This window comes from Palaemon carinicauda, chromosome 8, assembly GCF_036898095.1.
Source record: "Palaemon carinicauda isolate YSFRI2023 chromosome 8, ASM3689809v2, whole genome shotgun sequence".
In the NCBI taxonomy this organism is placed as follows: Eukaryota; Metazoa; Arthropoda; class Malacostraca; order Decapoda; family Palaemonidae; genus Palaemon; species Palaemon carinicauda.
The window spans coordinates 159,021,262-159,046,364 of record NC_090732.1 but is presented as its reverse complement, the minus strand read 5'-3'; the positions used below and the strand labels follow the sequence as shown (position 1 = coordinate 159,046,364).

The 25,103-nt window shown below is 40.3% G+C and overlaps 1 protein-coding gene across 2 annotated transcripts in view; it reads left to right on the top strand.

Moving 5' to 3' along the window:
• Positions 1 to 25,103, top strand: part of LOC137646055 (myb-like protein X) — a 318,901-nt gene that overhangs the window by 207,884 nt on the left and 85,914 nt on the right. For both annotated transcript variants that reach the window (XM_068379209.1, XM_068379210.1), the window contains exons 9-10: positions 2,786 to 2,889; positions 18,097 to 18,216. In XM_068379209.1, the coding sequence (XP_068235310.1) occupies positions 2,786 to 2,889; positions 18,097 to 18,216 (224 nt within the window). The remainder of the gene's footprint in view (positions 1 to 2,785; positions 2,890 to 18,096; positions 18,217 to 25,103) is intronic.

The window sequence follows — 25,103 nt, the reverse complement described above, 5'->3', positions numbered from 1 at the left end:
GATAGCCGACTTTGGGTTTCTGTTAGAACCTCAGAATATTCAGTCTTTTGCCGGTGGCTATCCGACAGGGTGAGTAGTCATTCCCCTGCCGGCCTCAGCTGCCGGGCATAGGAAGCTAGACCTCCCTAGGCCGCACTTGAAGTGGTTGCATGAGGCAACTACTTCTCCCCTGCGGTCTAGAAGACTAGTTCTGTGCTGGCAGACCTTAGGCTGAAGAATAGACATTCTTCTTCTGCCTAGTATGGCGCTGATTTTGAAACAGAGTTTCTTCAGTGTGTGGTAGGACCGGCAACCCTGCTGCCTTCTTCCACACCCCATACATGACCCTTTTCCCTACCCTCTCTCTCCTTTAGCGATGGCCTAGCCATCCTATCTCTTTGGTCGTTATTCTAATTTGGCCAGTCAAATTATCCAATAACTCTCTAGTGGTAATATCTCAATGGGCGGCTGGTACCCTGGCCATCCTATTACATAGGAAACAGATTCGAGCTGGGTCCCCTTGCCCAGTATAAAATCAATGGGTGGTGCCCAGTGCCCAGTTCATTCTTGATTGTTTACTTCAAGTCCAGATCTCTGGGCATTCCACTGTATTTTGTTTTTTGTGTAGTGAAACGGAGTTTGGTCGTCATTTGGACACTAGGCAGTCTATGTGCTACATTTGGCCACAATCACAAACCACTACAGTGTAACCATCTCACCTCCCACATGGAATATAATGTTTCTAGTCTATATAAATGTGTAGATGTAAGTGGAATGGACTATCTTTTTTCCTTCTTTCTTTTGTGTACCTTCTTGGGAGTTAGCGGTTGAATCGTTACATGCTGAATTAGCCCCGATTCTGACCAGTTACACTTGAAGCTTCATTCATAATATCTAAAGATGTATATCTTCCATCTCCCTCTTTACAAGGAGGTGTAGTGGAATTTATACCAACCCATTGATCATCAGACAGGTTAAAATTTCCAAATTAATATCCTCTTTGAAAGAAGGGTCATCTTTTTTTTGATAGAGTACATGCTTACATATACAGGTCAGCCCCTATCAATATTTCATCCCTATAAAAGACATTGAAGGTTGCTAGGGTTACAGCTTAGTTCCTGTACAAGTCAAGCGGTGGTCACTTCCAAGGAAGAAAACGAACCCTGCAGTTAGGCTCTAAGTGAGACTTCTAACCCATCAAACAGTGAGTCCCCGTAAACAATGGATGAAGGTTTGTATGCCATGTAGGAACAAATAAATTTATTTTTAAAGAAATTTGTATTTTTCCCAGTCGTACCAACATGAGTCCTTTTATTCAACTTCTCTCTTCAGCCACCCTTTTCCTGCACTGATAGGTCAAAAGTTGAAGGGGTTGGGTCTCTTTGACCCACACCCTCACCAGCTGGATAACTGCTCGTTTTTGAAGATTTGACAACCATCTCCAGCTCACGCTGAATCAGTCTCCTTAATTACAGGACTCAGGTTTGTATAGCTAGAAAAAATATAGATTACTTTGAAGATTTGTAATATATTTATTTATTTTGTTTGTTGAGCCAAAATTTTTGTCAGTCTCTTGGGAAAAAATTTTCATCCAGAAAACTTGATCATGGTAATTTTAACATTATGTAGCTCCAAAAGTGACTATCAAGACACTAGACAAATTGTTTAGCTTGGCCTTTTGGTAATAATTCTGTAAGCTATAGTTTGTAGAAGCCTAATAAGCAGATGAACTTATGATGTTAGATGTATGAATTATAATACTTTTAAATCACATTGTTGACTTTTTAGATAGTCAACTAAAAGGTAACATTGCAGTGTTATATTACACCTTTTAAAGGTTTCAAGGCCGCTCATGAATGGCAAAGACAAGGAACAGTGACATTGCCCTATCAAGCAGGACAATGTCCTAATGACTGACCAAATATACATATCATCAGTGCCTAAGCCCTCTCTCCACCCAAGCTAGGACCAAGGAAAGCCAGGCAATGGCTGCTGATGACTCAGCAGATAGACCTATAGGCTTCCCAAAACCTACCATCCTTAGCCCAAAAGAATGGTGAGGTTGTAGCTATCAAAGAAATTATAACATTACCACATCGGCCACCACTACCCTAAACAGGGTTCTTGCAAAGGGATGATAATGCATCTCAGCCAGATCAATTAATTACCCCAAAAAGTTTTGAAGCCTCCGGTGTAATTGATATGTCGTTGTCTGGCAAAACGTTTTTAGGAAGAATTTATCTAGGTTGTATGCATCTCTTGAGGTGGTGCAAGGATAAGTATTTGTTGCTTAAATTGTTTTCATGATATTTTAGATTGAGTATGTTTGTTTTTATAAAGGAGTAAAGGATTTATTTCTTTAGATAGTATTTCAAAATGCCTGTCATATGTACCTGAAAGTTGTTTTTTTTATAAATAAAAATAATTTATATGTTGAGAATTTCTGCATGTTGTATTCAAACTTAATGTAGACTTAAGTTTGTCAACAGTCTCAAAAAGACTGAATCTAAATTTTCCTCCTGAAAATATTTTGTAAGGAATGATTTTTGTATGGCTTGATGCCTACTTATACTGTATGATTCAGCCTTGTGATGGCTTCTGTCTTTATGTTTAGATCTCAGTGCATGGTTTTATATTTGATGCAGCTTAATACCCCCATAAACTGATTTACTCAGTGGACCAATAATGCACTATTTTGAAACTCAAGTTTTCCATTCTTGAGGTCTGTAACATTATGATAGAAATCAAGAATACTTTAGTAAGATAATCAATAATCATCCTGCTTATTTGTATTTTTCCATTGCAGTTGTATGGGCTAGAGTGGTAGGAACAGACTGGTGGCCAGCTATGGTAGACATTGATCCAGATTTCCAGATACACAATTGGCTTGATGGTTCAGCTAAGAATGTTGTAAGTATCTGTATGCTATTTGTTACGCAGTTTTATTCTATAAACTCAAGACAAAATTATATGCATACAGTAAAATAATGTTTGATGTATGAGTACTATATCTCCTCTGGGATGTTTTATAAGTGAAAATTATAATCTGATTGCTTATGAACCAATAGAATGGTTAATATCTGAAATTTTTTAAAGTATTTCTAGAGAAATGTAGGTATACTTTTATTAGATTATATTTTGTTATGCTGTACAATTTAGTTACAATACATTAATTTTTTCCAGTAAAATGTTGACTGGTAAACAGAGTTGAATTTCAGCACAAACATTCACAATTGGAGATGTGAAAAAACACTTTAAACTGGGTTAGGCCGCTCACAGTCACGCCTTTAGAAAGATTGGACAACTTGCCGTGTTTTTAAGGTTTTTTTCCTCTCTCTCTCTCTCTCTCTCTCTCTCTCTCTCTCTCTCTCTCTCTCTCTCCTCTCTCTCTCTCTCTCTCTCTCTCTCTCTCTCTCTCTCTCTCTCTCTCTCCTCTCTCTCTCTCTCTCTCTCTCTCTCTCTCTCTCTCTCTCCTCTCTCTCTCTCTCTCTTTTTTTTTTTTTGAAATTGTCTTTTACCCTTTGAAATGATAAAATCCTTTCTGGAAACAAGAAAAACAAATGTAAAAATGAGTGAATGTCAGAGAACGTTCAAAGTTTTTCTTTGTATTTTTACAAAGACAATATTAATAAATCCTAATTATTATGAATTTTATTTTTCTTTTTTATATAGATAAACAAAAACAAAGTTATTTATCATAATTTACTCATAAACGATGATCCTTTGGTCAATATCTTGCTGCCTCTGCTCATTTTAGACAAGGCCCTTGCTTCTCCATCCAAACAACTCTCTCTCTCTCTCTCTCTCTCTCTCTCTCTCTCCTCTCTCTCTCTCTCTCTCTCTCTCTCTCTCTCTCTCCTCTCTCTCTCTCTCTCTCTCTCGGCTGAATGCCTAGAAGAGCAAATTTTTTTTCTTCCTTATGTTAGCAAGATGTTGAAATTGTCTTTTCCTCTTTGAAATGATAAAATTCTTTCCAAGAATAAGAAAAACTAACATAAAAATGAGTGAATGTCAAAGAGGGCAAACTCAGACATGTACTCTCTCTGAGGTTTATGGTAGGACTGAAGGATGAAGGGAATAATACTATACCGTATGCAACTCATGGAAATTATACAGATGCCATTGTTCACAATTTCCTTTACTTTAAAATGTAATAATTATAAAAATTTACAATAACAGAAGAAATACTGTATTTTCTTGTAGGGAATAATGATTATGGTTTATTGAGTTACTTTTACTAATTCCCCTGTAACCATGAATGTAAGAGGAATTTTGACAAAATATTTTGTACAAGCATTCTCCATTGCCAGTGAATATTTTCTGGATTTTGTGTTCTTCCTATACCCCCAAATATTGACATTCCGGCCAGCCCCCTTAAATATTTAATTAATATAGGTATCTGGTTTTTATAAAATGAGTGCATGGTGTAAGTACTTTTTTGTGTTCAGTACATTACAGGGAATGTTTGTCCTTTTATGGGGCGAAAATTCGACTTTCGTCAATAATCGTATATATCGGGTCTCTTTCAACCAAATAACAATGTAGGGCAAGGGATCAGTGTACCTGGTTATCTATTCAATAGTTGTTCCAGTGTTGCTGAAGCACTATCCCGTTTTTGATGGGCAAAAGGATTATATACACCATAGGAAGATATAAGCATGCCATATTCTTTGTTGTAAGTTTTTGGTATACAATCTTTTGTAAGCTAAAATAGACTCGTGTGAGGGCAATGAAATCCCTTCTTTCTTTGGATACGGAGGATAGTCTCCATGCGGGTAGCTGAAGCATGTATAATTTGCGTCAAAAGATCTTTAAGAATAAAGCATCCCTCCTGAGAGGTAGCCTTCAGGGCACTTTTGTTAATGGGAGCCATAGATTTGTGAACTATTCCCTATGTAGTCAATCGGGAGCTATGAACGTCATCTTGTTGTTCTGTGACCTTCGAAACTTTTTTAACACCACCTGAATAATTGAGTTCTGAGGAAATGCATGGAAATATAGAACTGACCAGTGCTGTAATTATGCCAAGTCAATGGGTATTAGACTGATGAGGAAAACACCTCCATATCTCTGTTGAGAAAGGTTGTAAACATATCTATGTTAGGCTTCCCCCCAAAATTAAAAGTTTATTGGCATACTGTATTGACTGATGTAGAAACCATTCGTTTGGATGTACTTGATGGCTCCTGCTCAACTGATTGGTGAGAATGTTCAATTTTCTCATAATGAATTGAGGAAGCAACTGAATACCCCTCTTTTCTGGCTTTGATAATAGCTTCTCCACAATGTGAATCAGTATGTGCAGGACTGACTGTGTTGAGACCAGTGTCATGCCAGGTGAAGAAAATCAATCTGATATCTTTACTCTTGTAAATCATAGTGAAAGTGGTGATGGTCCTCACTAATTTATTAGTTTTAACTTGTTCTGTATAGGTGGAATTTAAGTATTTTCTTGATTAGTTACCACATCCCAATAAAGATATATAAGTTGAACTGGAACACACTCATCTTTAGACTTCCTAAAAGTAAAAATTGCTTATGAAAGGCCACATTTCTGAGAAGCCTCATCCTTGGATGCACTGTCAAACATTTCTTTCTTTTGAATACTGCCAACAAATGTAGAAAGTAAAGGAACAGATTCTATCGACACCTTCAAACAAAGAATGCACCGAGTTGAAAACTGAAGTGACTTTAGTTGATTAACTACAATCCCCATCATGTTGAGTTGCTTCTCCTTGGCTACTAGAATCTTTTCCTTTAATGGCTCCAAAATTAGCCAATTGTCTGGAAAAATGCAGTTATCCTCCATGAATATAACTTCTTGGTGATTGGAGGCTATTCTCCATTATAGATAAAAACACAGGGAATTGGTTGCAGGCAATCCCAATTTTGGTAACAGGAGACCAACCTTCCTCATACTAGGAACGCCTGTACGTGACCTTTGTTGACAACTACTGCAATATCCACGAGGTCTTCTAAAATATCAGTTTGTATTTTTGGTTGAATGAAACCTAGCAGAGCTACTATTACTCCTATTTTTATTCTTATTCTTTTAGGTAAAAAGTGAATACCAAGAAAGGTTGAAAATGGCATATGACAGTGTAAGTAAGAGAAACTGGTAATTTAGAGAAGTGGAAGTTAGTAAAAGAAAATTTTGTTGGGATTGCAAATGATGTGTGTGGCAAGAAGTTTGTTGGAGGCAGCATGAGGAAGGGCAGTGTATGGTGGAATGAAGGAGTGAAGGTAAAAGTGGAAGAGAAAAAGAGGGCTTTTGAAGAATGGCTGCAGAGTAATAGTGTAGAGAAGTATGAAAGATATAGAGAGAAAAAGGTGGAAGTAAAGCGCAAGGTAAGTGAGGCAAAGAGGGCAGCTGACCTGAGGTTGGGTCATGGATTGGGTCATTCATATGAAAAGAATAAGAAGTTTTGGAAAGAAGTGAAGAGAGTAAGGAAGGCTGGTTCAAGAAGGAAATGGAAGGTTGTTAAAAGAAGAGGAGGCAAGGAAAAGGTGGGCGGAGTATTTTGAAAGGTTACTAAATGTTGAGGATAATAGGGAGGCAGATATAATTGCTGTTGCAGGTGTTGAGGTGCCGTTGATGAGAATGAGAGAGATTACAAGAGAGGAAGTGAGGAGAGGAGAGCACTAGATGAAACGAGGCCAAAGCTGTTAGAGATGAGTCTTCCTAAGCAGAGTGATATAAGAGCAGGACTCATTGTCCGTGTCTGACGCAAGTTTGAGGACATCGTTCAGAGACCAAGAGACTTTTTGTGGCCGATCCAAAGGTCGAAGCCTAACACACGCTTCTCGAATAGATGAGAAATAGGAATCCGCTAGGTTAATGTTAAACCCAACAAGGATGATCTTCAAAGCTGACTTGATGGTGGTTATAGTTCTAGCTGCCAGGCCCTTGTCAAATAGGAACCTAAAGAACGAGATGGCTAAATTCGGAGACATACGAGTATGGTCTGAATTCTTTAGGAAATCTGCTAATTTCTTAACAGCCGAACCATATTGACGAATTGTCGAGTCCCTTTTGTCCGCTTTGATGAAGAGAACGTTTTCCGGGTCAATGTTTGCGTCTCTACGAGCTGCAAACTTCATTAAGTCCACAAAGTTAGGGTTTTGGTTATCCTTGAGGAATCTGACACAGTCTGTGTTTGGATTACTTGGGTCAGTTTGGGGAATGGAATCCGGAAGGGTCGGAGTTTCAACTCGAGGAGGAGAGAAAACCAACTGCTCTTTGGCCAGTGAGGTGCTACTAAGGCCACTGCCCCCCGGAAGGAGCGTAGTTTGTGCAATACTTTCATTAGAAGATTCACTGGTGGAAATAGGTAAAACTTCCTCCAATGGTTCCAATCCAGGGTTAATGCATCTATGGCATAAGCCTCAGGGTCCATGTTTGGTGTCACATAACACGGAAGTTTGTGATTCATCTGAGTTGCGAATAGATCTACCTGGAGGCCCGGAACCAGCCTGAGTATCCACCGGAATGAAATTATGTCCAGAGACCATTCTGATTCCAGTGGTTTCGTCCTGGATAGTGAGTCCGCTATCACATTCTGGACTCCTGCTAGGTGAGTTGCTGACAGGAACCAGGAACCAGTTCTTTTCTGTTGCCAAGGCGAAGATAGTGACCAGGATCTGATTCAGGTTGGGCGACTTGGATCCTCCTCCGTTGATGCAGTGTACTACGGCTGTGCTGTCTGATACTACTCTGATGTGGGTCGACCTCAGAAGAGAGAGTCTCTTCAGGGTCAAGAACACTGCCATGGCTTCGAGAACATTGATATGGAAGTGTTTCATGGCAGGTGACCAAGAGCCCTGAAACATCTGATGTTCGTAGTAACCCCCCCCCCCCCCATCCACTCAGAGACGCGTCTGTATGAATTGTCACTTGTGGAGGTGGGAATTGAAGAGGAACCGATTTGGAGAGGTTCTTCAGTTCGGACCATGGCTGTAGCCTCATTTTCAAGACAGAGGGGATCTTCGAGAGCTTGTCTCTTAAAGGTACTGTGGCTCTCTTTCTCCAAACTCGATTGATGTCTTTGAGTTTGGCTTTCAATAGTCAATCTGTTACTGAAGCGAATTGAAGAAGGCCGAGGATTCTCTCTAAGGCTCTTCTGGACACCTGTTTGTGTTTGAGAAAAATCTTGATCTTGGAAGCTATTTCTCTTACCTTTTTGGGAGGTAGAGACAGCTTGTGCTTTGAAAGGTCCCACTGAATGCCTAACCATTCGAAGTGGTTTGATGGTAGTAGGCGGGATTTTTGGAGATTGACCCGAAATCCTAGGTTGGCGAGAAAACTAAGTACTTTCTTCGTAGCTCTGTTGCATTCCAGGGCCGACCGAGCCCAAATGAGCCAATCGTCCAGATAAGCAACGATCTGAATCCCTTGGTTCCTGAGTTGTTCTAACACTGTCTCTCCCAGTTTCGTGAATATCCTGGGTGCAATGTTGAGGCCGAAGGGCATGTCTTTGAACGCAAAGGCTTTCCTGCCTAGACGGAAACCTAGTTAAGGAGAGAAGTTTCGAGCTATTGGTACGTGATAATAGGCGTCGGTAAGATCGACAGAGGTGGTGACGGCCCCACGAGGAAGTAAGGTCCGTACCTGAGAGATAGTCAACATCCGGAACCTGTCGCAGAGGGTGTAAGAATTTAGCTTTGACAAGTCCAGGACCACTCTCAATGCCGACGAGCCTTTCTTCGGAACTGTGAACAGGCGGCCTTGGAACTTCAGCAATCGAGCCCGTTTGATTGCTTTTTTCTTGAGTAACTCTGTGGTGTACTCTCTCAGTATGGTAGTGGGTTTCTGGAAGAAGGCCACTGGTGGAGGAGGAGAACCTTGTGACCATTTCCACCCCAAACCTTTGGAGACTTTGCTGTGAGCCCACGGACTGAAGGTCCAATGGTCTCGAAAGTGGTAAAGTCTCCCCACTACCGAGACTATATCATTGCGAGGGAGTGAATCTAGGTTCTTTCCCTCCTCGAGCACCCCTTGTCCTAGGTCCGCCTCGTTGATGGAACTGTCCTCTACCCCTGTAGCTACCTCTCTGGTGTCCACGAAAGGGACCTGAGGGTTCGTAGCTAGGGTTGTTTGCGGGTGAGGGCATCCAAATGGGGTTGGGTTGTGTAGCTGGGGGAGCAGTGAGGTAGACCACCTGTCGAGGGGGATTCGGTGGTAGAGTCGACGAAGCAGCGGGAGACTGTGATGACAAGTGGGTAACAGACGATTGATGGTAGTGACCTCGGATCGTCTTGTAAGGGGCAAATATCTGTTTCTTCTTGAAAAAGGTTTGCTTTTGGGCTTCAACCTTCCTTTTGGCAGTGAGGCCCCACCTCGATTGCAAATATTGGGTTGTTCTCGCAGCGTCTTGTAGAACTTTGTTCACCTCCTCCTTAGGAAAAAGGTTCTTACCCCAGCAGGGTAAAGCTATCAGCCTGTTCGGTTCATGTCTGATCGAGGCCTCAGATAGAACGTATTTCTTGCAACTAACCCTAGCCGAACAAAACTCGTGTAGGTCGATTTGGAAGGACAGAGACAGGTTCTTCGTGAATACCCGGAACAAGGTCTCAGTCGGATAAAGCGAGGCTAGAGACTCCACGGAGGTAATGGAGTGGAGAGACCTAGCTAACCTATTCCGTGCCTCAAACTCAGTCTTGAGAAGATTTTCCGGTAATTTGGGAAGCTTCTCGGAAAACAGATTAGAGGCGCAGTCTGGGTCTAACTTCCCTACTGTGAAAGTAGAGGGGGCATCGTCCCAGATAGTAGCGGTACTCGGGATGAGCATGGAGGTGGGGTCCGTCTCTTTAAGAGCCGGCATGGCAGAACCTTCTTTGATAGCTTGAAAAGTAAGACCTGCCACTTTATGTGTAATAGGTAAGGTAATAATGGGAGCAGCTGTAAATATGGTGTAGGCTCCTTTGTGTGGGGTGAGCTTGGAATTAGTGCACCCCCAGTCCGACAATGTCCTGGCCCAGAGAGCTTGGGCCTGCTCTTTAGGAAATATTACCGTTTCCTTCGGTACCTTGTCTAACCTAACCAAGGCATGTTCTTTCTATTTGATGAAGCCGTTGAATGGGAATTCTAGTCCCGGAGGGTAAAATTCTAGGTCCTCTAGAGGGCGGATGCCTATGCCCTCCAGAGTTATGGCACCATCTATATAAGGAGCATGTAAGGCAAACCTCCAAGGGTGGTTTTTATCGAAGGGGGCTAACTTCGATTCGTCTGGGGCTGAAGGAGGAGGCATCTGAGTTTCTGAACAGATCAGATTCGCCACCATATCTTTGAGCTCTGACATAGCCCCTTGGTTTGCCCTAGAATGTTGTTGTAGATGCTGTTGTATCTGCTCTTTCACAATATCCCTGACCATGGCGGCGGATAAGGCGGGCTCCCGAGCCCGATCCGCTAACGAAGCCTTGGACTTAGCGGACTTCGTCTTTTTAGTAGTCACGGTTTTAGGTAAAGTAATATGAACATCAGGATCCTTTGAGGGTTCCGGGACCGGTGACACTGATAATGGCAAAGCTGAAGGCTTAAAGATACGTAGTGGCTTCACCTTGGGTCGTACAGGAACGGAGGGATCCCGAGGAGAAGCTGTAGGCTTATCAAAGCCTTGAAAGAAAGCAGTAGAGGAAGGAGTGAGGGATGAAAGGGGGTCCACCAACTCATCACCACCTACCTGCTCATCCATGGGTTCGTCGTCCACATCTAGAAAGGACGCGTCTTCCGTCAATAAAACTTCTTCCTCCGTTGGAATGGTTGCTCTAACCGCCTCAATTAACGGGGCCGCTGTCTCCGGTGGAACTGCTGCAGTAGTAGAGCCCGGGAATAGGCGAGAAGCCATGTCTCCATCAAGGAGATAGGGTGCGCCAGATGGCGCATTCCTCCCAAAACCTGACACCCACGGACGGAGAGTAGCTCTTGCCTCCCGGAGAGATACATCATCAGCCTGAAAGAGGTGAGGGGATTAATGATGAAGCAATAATTTATGTAAATATATAAAGACCAATTAATTCATTGCAAAGGATAATAACAGGAACAAACTAGAACCAACTTACATCCTCGCTCAGGAGTAGGGATGACAGCTCGTAGCAGAGCGTGCATGACTCCGGGAACCATACAATGTAGGGGGCTTGTCCCGGTTCCTGAGAGAAGGATATGGCGCAATGTGCATGGGACCGGCATAGATCATGGCCCAGAGGATCAGTAAAGGCTGCGGAGCAGCCCTTGGCAGCGCAGCGGACTTTCTGTAAAAGAAAGAAGACATAAGTCTGGATGTTCCTTGAGATTCTGGTCAGTGAATAGATGAATCAACAGAAACAAATAAATTTAATTATGTGTGGGTAATATGTTAGCTAACAAATTAATATATTAACAACCAGTAACCACGTAACATGTAACTATAAACCTCATCGGTAAAAAAATGTTAACTCCGGTTCTGATCGTCTGATTGATCTCTGTTTGTACCGGAGATCCGGTGACAAAGGTCCGTCATCGTGAAATAGTGAACCTTAGCGGTAAGATAATATTAACCTCAATGCTGAACGTGTGCTATCTCCAGTGAAGCCGGAGATTCGATGAAAAAAGGACTGTAATAATGTAATTGTGATTAATCATGACAAAGGTTCATGTGCAAAAGGCCGCATCCGGAGTCTGAGTGCCGGATTTCACCGTTGCACTCCAAATATCTGACTAGTTCTCACCCAAGGAGTATCCATCATAGCGGAGTATAACTCAAGGCGGAGCTACGGGTGTTGGCATAAAGCGATCCCAAAATAATGACTCATACACTAACAGTAACCACATCAATAAAACGTGAATATCATCAAACGTAATATCATCAACCCGGAGAAGAAGAGGAGGCAGGAATAACTCGTGATCGTATAAAACGGAAAACTAGAAATCCACCTCTCCTACTCGAGCTTAATAAAGAAAACGAGAGAAAGGGTAACTCGTAACTGTAGTAACAGAAAACGAGCACTCTATGCTCACGCTCTCATGGTTACATAATAAAGAACCAAAATCACACAATAATATGATAAGAATAATGATAAAATTGTAATAACCAAGAACGACGAATAACGACTAACGTAACAACTAAACATGAAGATATAGTCTAAAACGAGCACCTTCCTGAGGCGTTTACCTAAACTATAACAAAGACCAGATCGATATTCTTAGTTGGTCCAAATTGGACTTGCTAGCAAATAATTACCATAGTAAAAACAATAATAAATAATGATAATAAAATTGGTCATAAAACGTAAGTGATATAACCTAGATGACATAGTACCAGATGGGCAATATTAACTTGAAAAACTACCGAAGCGAACAAAACCAAAATGGCTGCCGATACCGAGGCAGGCCAACCGCTTCCCAAACTAAAACCCACATCACTGGAAAAAGAACAAATGCCCGGTACTGAAATAAACTGTCAAAACAAACTATGGTACTTAACATTGGTTAGATATTCAGTGGGACCTTTTGAAGCACACGTTGTCTCTCCCTTCCAAAAATGTAAGAGGAATAGCTTCCAAGATCAAGAATTTTCTCAAATAAACAGGTGTCCAGAAGAGCCTTAGAAAGTATCATCGGCCTTCTCCAATTCACTTCAGTAACAGATCTCCTATTAAAAGCCAAACTCAAAGACATCAATCGAGTTTGGAGAAAGAGAGCTACAGTACCTTTAAGAGACAAGGTCTCGAAGATCCCGTCATGAAAATGAGACTACGCCCATGGTCCGAACCGAAGAACCTCTCCAAATCGGTTCCTCTACAATTCCCACATCCACAAGTGATATTCCATACAGCCGCGCCTCTAAGTGAATGGGGGGATTACTCCGAACATCAGATGTTTCAGGGCTCTTGGTCACCCACCATGAAACAGTCCCATATCAATGTTCTCGAAGCCATGGCAGTGTTCTGAAGAGACACTCTCCTCCGAGGTCGACCCACATCAGAGTAGTGTCAGACAGTACAAACGTAGTACAATGCGTCAGCAGGGGAGGATCCAAGTCACCCAACCTGAACCGGATCCTGGTCACTATCTTCGCCTAGGCAACAGAAAAGAACTGGTTCCTGTCAGCTAGCGGGAGTCCAGAATGTGAGAGCGAACTCACTAGCCAGGACGAAACCACTGGAGTCAGAATGGTCTCTATACATAATTTCATTCCGGTGGATACTCAGACTGGTTCTGGGCCTCCAGGTAGATCTATTCGCAACTCAGATGAATCACAAACTTCCTCGTTATGTGACCCCAACCTGGACCCTCAGACTTATGCCATGGACACATTATCCTGGGATTGGAACCATTAGAAGAAGATTTACCTATTTCCCCCAGTGAATCTTCCAATGAGACTTTTACACAAAATACGCTCCTTCCGGGGGGCAGTGGATTTAGTACCACCTCACTGGCCAAGAACAGTTGGTTTCCTCTCCCCTTCGAGTTGAAACTCCGTCCCTTCCGGATCCCGTTCCCCAAACTGACCCAAGTAATCCAAACTCACTGTGTCAGATTACTCAAGGATAGCCAAAACTCTAACTTTGTGAACTACAGGAAGTTTGCAGCTCGTAGAGACGCGAACATTGAACCGGAAAACGTTCTCTTCATTGAATCAGACAAAAGGGACTCGACAATTCGCCAATATGATTCGGCCGTTAACAACTAGCAGATTCCCTAAGAGTTCAGACCATACTCGTATGTCTCCGAATATAGCCATCTCTTTCTTGAGATTCCTATTTGGCAAAGGCCTAACAGTTAGCACTTTAACCACCATCCAGTCAGCTTTGAAGAAGATCTTCCTTGTTGGGTTCAACATTAACCTAGCTGATTCCTATTTCTCATCTATTCCAAAAACGTGCTAGGCTTTGACCTTCGGTTCGACCACAAAAGGACTCTGGGTCTCTGAACGGTGTCCTCAAACTTCCGCCGAACATGGACACTGAATCCTGCTCTTGTATCACTCTTCTTAGGAAGACTTTATTTTTAACGGCTTAGGCCTCAGGTGATGGAATATCAGAACTAGCAGCTCTCTCATGAACCCGGAAAACATAGATTTCCTCCCTTCAGCCGAAGAACTCCTTCCTCTAGACAATGCTTTTCTAGCTAAGAAATGAGGATCCGCAAAATATGTGCTCCCCTCGGAAGATTATTCTTCTTCCTCAGGATCTTTTCTTTGTGTCCAGTCACTACTCTCAAGGCCTTTTTAGCTAGAACTGCCACCTGCTCGTCTGGCCCCTTGGTTATCAGGGAACAGAGGTACTATTTCCATTCACGGTATCAGGCAACAAATCCTCTACTTCTTTGAACATACTAATCTGGAATCATTTCCCCAGGCTCATGATATACGGACAGTAGATACCTCCATCAATTACTTCCAGAACAGGGACTTTGAGGATTTTAAAAAATTTACGGGTTGGAAATCCCCTATGGTTGTCAAACGCCACTATCTAAAGATCTTACAGGCCCTTAAATACCCGACGATGGCAGCGGGGAGCCTTACCCCTTCCCATTAATCTCTACTTCTTCCGTTCTTCCATCTCTTCTCTTCTCCCTCCTACCCGCCACTCACACCACGTCGCCACTCTCCTGGGTATTTCACTAGCCCTATGATATTTGCAGAGTTTAATTCCTATGGTTTAACTGTTATTGTAGTTACCGTTCCTTCAATGTTTAGATATGCTTAAACATGTAAGGTTTGGTGCCTTTTGCGATTCAACACTCAGTTGATTCCTTGTCGTCATAGTTATTTAGCCTTACATTCCCTATGTCATTTGGCTAGTGGGTAATTGGACGTTTCTTACATTATTATATTATATTATTGTCGTACATGGTGATTGTATTCTTCTTATTATGTTATTACTTAATAGGGCTTGGAAGGCATTCTCTGGTACATTTTCACCGGCCGTCACAGGTCGACCCAGAAAAGGGATTTTGACGAAGGAAAAATCTATTTCTGGGGAGAGACCTGTGACGCCCGGTGAAATCCTTCCCGGTTATTTTTGTACGGACCCACCCTTTCCTTGCCATGCCATATGTTCTTGCAGAAGGATGACCTAGAAGGCGTTCATGTGGGCGACGGTGGCGTGGTACAAGTGTGGTTTCTGGGGTCTTTGTTACGGCCCTTCCCTTTGATGAAGGAGTTATCTAAATGGAAGACAGCCTGTGGATAGTGGTTTTCACACGCCCCTGATGAATACACGACACTCACGAGGTGCTCGCACAAGGGTAGTAACCTCTGCATTCCATGCTTTTATTTTTCTCTGGTACATTTGGAAGATTTATATCAGAAAAGGTAGAAAGAAGGACTTTTCACTGGGCGTCACACGTCTCTCCCCAGAAATAGATTTTTCTTAAGTCAAAATCCCTTTTTTAACTTGTAGCATTTTTTATAGGAAATGGAGACAAAATGCATTTATGCATTTATGGGGACAAAGTAACATGCCAGTCATGAATATGATGGGAAAACTTCTTCAGTCAAACAAACACCGAGACAACATGCTGCTTAGGCATAAACCATAGCAGATACTCAAACTACGATAGTTAGTGGTTAAGTGAACCAATTCACCATAAAATTGTCAGTCAACTAATATAACACTTGATTACATTTACTGTAATTTTCAAGAAGGGAAAGCCAATCAATCCTTTGGAAAATGCGTTTCATTATTTTTACGCAGTTAAAAGAATTTTAACGAAACCATAATATCACCTTCATGAATTCCAAAACCATGCTTTATTTTCCCTGTTACTTTTTTTTACAATCTTAACATGCATTTTCAAATGATATCCTTGTGATGGAAAATTTATTGGAAAATACCAATTTTAAAAGATGGATATTATGGAAAGTATTATGCAAGACATTCACAAAGTGAGAGAAGGGAGGTAGAGCGAAGTGAGGGAGGGTCAGTTTATGTTTGATTGTTTAACAAACTTACCAAAAAAATTTCACTTTGTCTTTACTAGGACGGGAGTAAATGCATTTATGGGATTTTAAAATACATTATTATTATTATTACTTGCTAAGCTACAACCCTAGTTTGAAAAGCAGGATGCTATAAGCTCAAGGGGTTCAATAGGGAAAATAGCCCAGTGGGGAAAGGAAAAAGAAAAGCTACAAGAGAACTTTAAGAACCATAATATTAAGATAAATCTTATATATAAATTATTAAACAATAAAATAACAAGCGTAAGAGAAACGAGAGAATATTGTGCCCAAGTGTACCTTCAAGAAAGAGATCTCTAACCCAAGATGGTAGAAGACTGTGGTACAAGGCTATGGCACTACCCAAGACTAGAGAACAATGGTTTGATTTTGGAGTGTCTTCCTAGAAGAGCTGCTTACCATAGCTAAAGTCTCTTCTACCCTTGCCAAGAGGAATGTAGCCACTGAACAATGACGGTGAAGAAGTTAATCTCCTGAGAAAAGAAGAATTGTTTGATAATTTCCTCTATGTCAAGTGTATGAGGAAAGAGGAGAATGTGTAAAGAATAGGCCAGAATATTCTGCGTATGTGTCGGCAAAGATGAAATGAACCATAACCAGAGAGAAAGATTCAATATAGTACTGTCTGGCCAGTCAAAGACCCAATAACTCTCTAGTATGGTTTCAAAAATTGGGGGGAGGTGTATAGAGTGCTGTGTCAAAGTCATATCCTAAAAGGAGTGTTTGATACATTAAAGGAAAACACAATATTTTTGCCTGAATTGCATAGTAGATGTCTGGTGTTAAAGGCATAATATGAAATGGTACATCATTAATTATTGCGTTGAATGTGTCCGCTTGGCTCAGACACGAAAGGAAAATGTGATCTTTCAGAATCAGAATTCCAGCTTGCTATAATTTTAGTAATAGATTAATTTGAGACAAATTGGGAAATTGAAGTTTTAGGTGAGTTCAATTGTGTAATGCATTGACACACTTTACCGATAAGATCAATCATTAGTAAATTATCACTGTTACATTCTTTATTTGAATATGTTAGCCTAGAGAATACCGTATTATAGGTTGGGCTGGTAGTTGCAGTAGCACAGTAGTAATCTTGTTAACTCCTAATAATACATCATTTGAGGAGCTAGAAATAGTTAATTCCATGTTTCTGGGTAACTGTTCCATAAAAATTGCAATGTGAACTAAATCCATCAATCTTTTTTTCAACTTTTGTTTATTGCTCTTTGATAACTTCATCTCCATTGCTATCAATGCTCATTAGTGTAGTTTGATCTGCACTTTCCCCCTGATTTACCATCTTCATTTTTTCTTTGTTTTAAACTATAATCACAATTAATCTATAATCACAAACCCCAGTTGAAACAAACTTCTCACATTCCAATATTTATTTTTGGACGATTTATACAATCTGATTGTCTACACTTTACCTTTGAATAAAACACAAAATTAGTGCAGATCTTTATCTAATATTAGATAATTTATAGAAAATTTAGAGAAAAAAAAAGATATAAACCCACCAGAAGATATATCTTGTCATTGATCTATATACTAAATCAACTCGTTATCAGACTAATGGACTCCTGAATATGCTCTTTATTGGAACATTTTAACTGCTGTTACTAGACTTTTTTTCTGGAACACATGCTGTTGCAGGCCAGTAACAGTCTTGTGAAATAAAAGATTATGAAGATTGACAGTTTCAATATCCAGACACACTATCATCCCACTGGTTTTGCTGCATAACCAATAACATAACATACAAAGAGGTTGGAAATATAGGGAAAGAAAAGAATTAACTTCAACTTTTTATTGAGATGGTTAAGATGTTTTAACTTCCTAAAGGAAAACATTATAAATACTTAATATTCATTGAAATAATGTTAATTAATTCAAGTTAATTTACATGTAGCTGTTGGATTTGCTATTGTAGAATTTTGCAATAAGGTATGGCAAGCAGTAGGTAGTTTTTTAGCTATTGAAATAACCAGATTTATGTATTATACAGTGTTTTATTAAGTTTCCCCTAGAATTCAAGTGTTATAGATATTTTTAATGTCAAATTGTATTTTAAACTTATCTTTGCTTTTAAAACAATGATTTAAATTTTTTACAGTAAGCTCCGAATATAATTTTTTATTTGTATTATTATATGTAATTGCTTTATTTTCAGAAATACTACAATGTTACCTTTTTTGGAGATCCTGTTTACCGTGGTTGGGTTTTGTCGAAACATATCTTGAGATTTCGAACGACTGATACTCATGAGCGCTTCCTTGCAGTTAATCAGAAGGTTGGTTGTTGTTGTTTATTAGAATTTAATAATTGTTCCTGCACTAACAAACTTTACGCTATTTATCCGGATTGTCTTTCGCTGAAGCTAGAAGGCTAGCCATTAAGACTTATAATGAGAGGTGGCAACCCTACCTGACCTCTATAGTGGGGTGGGTAGGAGATGGCTGGGGTGTCTACTCACTCATCGGTGAACTGCGTCACTTTTTTTCTTTTTGCTGGTAGAGATCGGACGTGTCTGTTGTCTTCCTTTCAAGGCTTGCCATAAAGACTATTGCTTTACGCATAACTTTTTCTCTTTCAGGTGTGACTTCTGACACTCCCATGCGTACTTGCTCTGGTCCTGAAGGGCGCTCCTGTGGCACCTTCATGTTGTTGGTAGATACTGACTCTCATTTGCTGTGCCTGACCTGCAGGTGGCTGTCATGGGTAGACATACTTTTAAAAGGAGTTTTTTAAAAGACCAAAATATCTATTCCCAGTGTGAGCAGCGAGGCGAGACGAGATTCGACTGTGGCCCTGTTTGGGCATTCTCAAGAACTTAGTTTTGTTAGAAAACTTCAAAGATAACATATCTCCAGACATTAAGCTATATTTAGAAGATAGGCGTGAAAAATCTTTTACAGATGCAACAAGGTTGGCAAATGAGTACAGTCTTACTCATAGTTTAAGTGATTGTAAGAAGAAAAATAATCCTTCTAGTAAGAATAGTTTTAGCAATAGTAATACAGGGAAATATGATTATCATTATTATTGTTATACATGCGGAAAACCAGGTCATACTGCCAGGTTTTGTAAGAACAAATGGGAAGGTAGTAGGTCAGAGATAATTTGTTATCGATGTAATAAGAAAGGGCATATAGCAAGAAATTGTAGAGTAGAGGAGAAGAACGTCAAGAAACTAGTGTCTCTAGTTAATAATAGTTTCTTTGTTTGAAGGAGGGGATTCGAGAGAAGTTGTCTTGCTTAGGGACACCGGAGCAGCAGTTTCCCTTATTAGGAAAAAGTGTGTGCCAGCAAGGGCAAAAATCAGTGTGAAAGAAAAAGTTATGTTATGTGGGTTTCCGAATACTTGCATTGTTTGTCCTTTGTTGAAAATGAACTTGAAACGTCAGGGATTGTCAAGAGATTTAAAACTAGCAGTTGTAGACTATTTGGCAGTTGATGCCGTTGACATTATTGTTGGTAATGATTTAACTACATCCAAATGTGTGAATCCTATTTTAAGCGAGGTTCTAGTGTCTGAAATGGTAGTAACTAGGTGTGGTTTAGATACAGATATAGACTAAAGTCATAATTTGTTTGAGGATTCGAACGTGTGTGATGGTGGCAGTGGGGTTGATCTTAGCATGCGTGGGGCTGAGAAGACCGACTCCATCGGTGTTGACAGTGTTAGCCTAGTTGATAATGTAACTGTCGAAAGTAGTGACATAAATGTAGTCAATTTAGTAGATTCAAGTAATAGTTACTGCAATGGTTTAGGCACTAACATTTTGAACAGAGATGAGCTAATTAGGTTGCAGAGAGAGGATGAGATATTGTCTCGAATTTTTGAAAGTGAGTTGGATGATGATCCCGATGATATTTGTAAGGAAACCTCTTATTTAAAAGACAAAATTTTGTGTCGTTATGTTTGTCCCAAGTCAGTTAGCAAAGAGGAAGTAATAGAAAAATTAGTAATTCTTAGGAAGTTTCGCAAATTAATTCTGAAATTAGCACATGATGATCAAGGACATTTAGGTGTAAATAAAACTTTCAAGTGTATAAGTATGACTGACTTTTGGCCTAAGACGAAAAGTGACGTGAAGAGATATGTATTAAGCTGTCACGAATGTCAAATTGCTGGTAAACCTAATCGAGTAATTCCCAGGGCTCCCTTATGTAATATTCCATCAGTGGGAGAACCTTTTGAGAATGTAGTAATCAATATAGTTGGGCCTTTGCCTAGAAGTAAAGAAGGGAAAAATATCTATTAACAATCATTGACAGACTAACACGTTATCCAGAAGCAATCCCAGTAAGAAGCTGCAATGCAAAAACTGTAGTTAAACGCTTGTTGAACTATTTTTCCAAGTTTGGTTTGCCTTGCGTTTTACAAAGTGATAATGGCAGTAATTTTGTGTCCAAATATTTCAAAGACAAAATGAAAGAGTTAGGTATCAAACTTGTAACTTCCACACCGTATCACCCAAAGTCGCAAGGGATTATAGAACGTTTCCATCAAACATTGAAAAGTTGCTTACGAAAATTATGTAATAACTTTGAACATGACTGGGAAGGAAAACTACCTTTTGTCTGGGTAGCCTTACGATTGGCATCTAATGACATTACAGGATTTAATCCTTTTGAGTTGCTGTTCGGTCACACCGCTAAAGGACCTTAAGAAGTTTTAAAGTATGAATTAATGCTTCAAGAAAGTAAGGAAGATTACATTCAGAATTTAGAGAATTACAATGAGAATTTAAGAAATGCTTGGAAATTAGCAATAGAAAACGAGAGCAACATTCAAGGGGAAACTAAAAGATATGATCTTAAGGCAAAGGAGAGAAATTTCTGCGTGGGAGATGAAGTCCTAGTATTAATTCAGAAAGAAGGTCCCTCATTATCTTATAAGTTCGAAGGTTCTTATCCTATTTTAGGGAAAAGGGGCAATTTGAATTTCTTAATTGATATGGGTAGACATAGAGCTAAGTGGCTGCACATGGACTTGCTAAAGAAATACAAGGAACGCCCAGTACTAGTAATAACTGTGTCGCAGCGAGAAATTAGTTTTGAGAAAAACTGATGTGCTTAATAATTTCAAGTTATTTAACTCTAGTTTAGAAGAAGAAAAACTGAGTTAATTATATAATGTTTTTCTGAATTATCCAGAAACTGTTAGTGTTAAATTAGGTTTAACTAATCTTTCAGAACATGATGTTGACTTACAGGACATTAAACCCATTAGACAAAGTCCGTATCGTTTGAGTCCACAGAAAACAAATTCAGTATGAAAGGAAATTAAGTATATGTTAGATAATGATTTGATAGTTCCTAGTGAGAGTGAATGGTGTTCTCTGATAGTTGTAGTAAAAAAGGAAGATGGAACAGATATGTTGTGCATTGATTTCAGAAAAGTAAAGTGTGTTACTGGGAAAAGTAATTTTCCACTTCCCAGGATTGACGATTGCTTAGATAGGATCGGGAATGCCTAATTCATCACCAAGCTATATTTGGCCAAAGGTTATTGACAAGTACCTCTAAGCAAACGAGCTAGGAAAATATCCGTTTTCACAACACCGTTCGGTAGTTATGAACCTAAAGTAATGCCTTTTGGGTTAAAAAATGCAGCCAGTACTTTCCAAAGATTAATGAATAAAGTTTTAAATGGTATTGATAACTGTGTCATGTAATTAGATTATCTTATTACATTTTCAGAAACTTGGGAAGAGCATTTATGAATTTTAGCTAAAGTCTTGACAGCCCTTGAAAAAGCAAACCTTGTATTAAATTTAAAGAAATACAAATTTTGGAAAACCTATATCACTTATTTAGGGCATAAAGTGGGTCTCAGTAAGATTTGTCCTAAGAGTGGGAACACAAGCTATCATCAATTTCCCAACCCCAGCAACTAAAAAGCAGGTCATGAGATTTCTCCGGATGGTTTCCTATTTCCGTAGATTTGTACCCAATTTTTCAGAAATATGCGCTCCCATAACTAATCTTTTTAAGAAGGGGCGAAGTTTTGTATTTGATGAGGAATGTGTAGAAGCTTTCAATAAATTCAAGGTTGTAATGCTTCACGAGCCAGTATTATTGTTACCTGATTTTAACAAGGAATTTAATTTAGCGATCGATGCTAATGACATTGGTATAGGCTGAGTCTTGTTACAAGAAGTAAATGGAACAAAGCACCCAGTTGCATATTCAAAGAAACTAAATAAAGCTCAATAAAATTATTCAACTATTGAGAAGGAATTGTTTAGTTTAGTTTCAGCCTTGCAGCCATTTGAGATTTGTGTACGAAGTAGTCCTGTTTTAACTGTATACAGATCACAGTCCATTAGTTTATTTGGAAAAATTTAAGAATAAGAATGAACGTCTCATGCGTTGGAGTTTAGAGCTATAAGATTATAATCTGAAGATAATTCTTTTATAAGGAAAGAATAATGTTATAGCTGATAGCCTTTCTAGAGGTTTTTCAGAAGAAAAAAAAGTTTTTTTTTTTTCAATTAGTATTTTGTTTTTTGGCTGAAGCTTTGTGCTGAGTGAATGGAAAGCAAAAGAAGAATGTCTTCCTGATGTTAAGTTGGAGTTTTGTGCAGATGTTCCTCAGTTTGCAGATGAATGAGTTTTTAAAAAGAAATATAGTAAAATCAGTAGTTTTTTGTTTTATTTTGGGGAAACGTGTCATGGGTAGACATAATACTTTTAAAAGGAGATGTTTAAAAGACAAAAATATCTATTCCCAGTGTGAGCAGCGAGGCAAGACGGGATTCGACAGTGGCCCTGTTTGGGCATTCCTGTCATCTCTCATTTTCATCAGCATTTTGGAAGTAAACCAAGCCTAGGCCAGAGCGCCTGCCGTGATAAGGGAACTTTCCTGCTTTGACCAAGGTGTCATCGTCTTAATTAGTGGAGTCAGCATATTTTGAGAAACCAATCCTTGTTTAGGATATTTGTCATCATGGAAGGACACGGGCTTCCCTTTTGTTACGATTTAACACGTGGTCCAGATGGCATCAGAAATTTCTTCTAGAAGCTTCCATGACGTAATCGAAGTGAGTGTTTTTTTTTAGGAAGTCAATAGAGATGCAGAATTGTTAAAAAGAACGCCTTCTATGGAGATGACCACTGCCCACTGTAATTAACTCCGCCCGTACATGGGTATATAAACTTCAAGAAGAGATTGTCCAAGAGAGATAGGACAGGACATAAGACAAGAGAGGAATTATGTCCAAAGCAGATAAAATCCAAGTCCTAGCAAGATAAGAAACAAAGAAGACCAGAAGTTTGATAGAGCCACATTCTTACCTTCCCTTCAGACAACAAAAGCCTATCTCCAAAAGATCATGCTATGGCCAAGAAGAAGAGACAAATTGAAGCAGCCAGCCCTCCCTGCTTGTGACAAGAAGTAGCCAACACTGCCTGCAGCCTGCCTTCGTTCAACAGTATCATCAAATCCTTGGAAGAAGATCTCTGATGTCCCTTATTGATGCCACCCTTTCTTCGAATCCGGTCATCGAGCCAGTTTCATCTGAACTTCAGCCGCCCTTCTGCAACGTTCTCAAGCCTGAAGTCTCCACAGCTGCAGAAAACTTTTCCTTAAGTATTTGTACCTTACTGATTGTTCTCCTTTTCTGTTGGTGTTTGATTGGTTTGGTTTGTCAGTTGAAGTAACTGAAGAAGTAACGTTGATTTTCTTTATAAGTTTGTGAATAAACCTGTTGTTTTTTCGTGAGTTTTTTTTTACATTAATTTCCCATAATTAATTGGTTGTTTTTTATATTAATTTTGCTTATTAACAAGAACCTGTAACGATTTTAAGATCGTAACAGTGGCATCACTGTGAGTAGGGTTCGTCCTGTGACGAGTGTAGGGAGAGGCCTGCTTCCTAGTATGAGAATTTTGGCCGTCGTAGGAAGCTCAAGAGAGGTCTCTCTTCCCCAGAGTCTTCCTCAGGGACAAAAAGACCTCAGACTTCCTCTTTTTGCACCCCTAGATCTCTCTCTGAAGCTCCTCTTCACCTGTCCTTCTCCGGGGGCCGATCGAGTAGGAGCGCAGACCAGTTAACTCCATGGCACCCTCATGGTACCGGGGCATTGTGGCTTCTTCTAGAGGACCACCTTTGCCTCCGCCGCTAGGGAACCATTCGCGCTTTCAGATGTTCTGCAGGTGTGGCAGTCCATGGGAGTGTCTGCACCCTCTTCCAAGGAAGCTTTTCTTCGTCTACTTCAGCATGGGGCACGGAGAGATCCTTTGCCAGTAGTTGCTGCTGCAGCTGATGCCATAGCAGTTTGCTGATGACGAGTCCTCTCGCAACCTCAGATCTCGTTGTCACCTAATGATCCACAATCTCATCCCTCTCCCCATAAGCAGCACTCCAGCCTGTGTGTGAAATGCTCGTCTGCTGTGGATCACGAGAACATTCATTCATCTTCTCGACGTTTTGACGATCCCCTCAGGACGTTGTTCTCAATGCTCCAATGATTGCCACAGATCACAAGATCGAACGTCTTCATGATATCGATGCTCTTTTTCTAGAAGACGTTCACATTCATGAGCTAGACACTCACATTCTAAATGCTCACATTCACAAGCTAGACGCTCACAATTCACGAACTGGACGCTCACGATCACGAACTGGAGGCCCACGATCACGAACTGGACGCTCACGATCATGAGCAAGAAGGTTGCGATCACGAGCAAAACCCTCATGATCATGAACAAGAGGCTCCTCTTCATGAGGCAGACGCTCTTCCTCAAGAGCCAAATGCGCTCACTCACGAGGACGGCGCAAGTTTGAGGGCTACCGACACGATGAGCTCTGACCCCATGATCTCCTACTTGTTACTGCTGCTTCTTCTCAGACAAAGATCTCCAAACTGACGTTCTCCTTATCGTCTACACTGCTCTATTGGCAGGATGGGGTCTCCGTGCTAAGCGTTTGCCTACGCGACGCATTTCACTCCCCCAGAAGCTTAGCGAGTGATCGTAGCCCTTTCAGCGCAACAGAAACTTGTGAAATGCATCCATTTGCTTCTGAATCGCACCCTTTCCCACATGAATTTGCTGATTTCACACTTTTCACCCCCACTGTCACGTGGTCACGAACCTCAATCCTTTGAAAAGAGCCTCTGAAACAGCTCCTAACAGTAGATCAATCTCCTTCCCAAAAGGGTTTAAAAA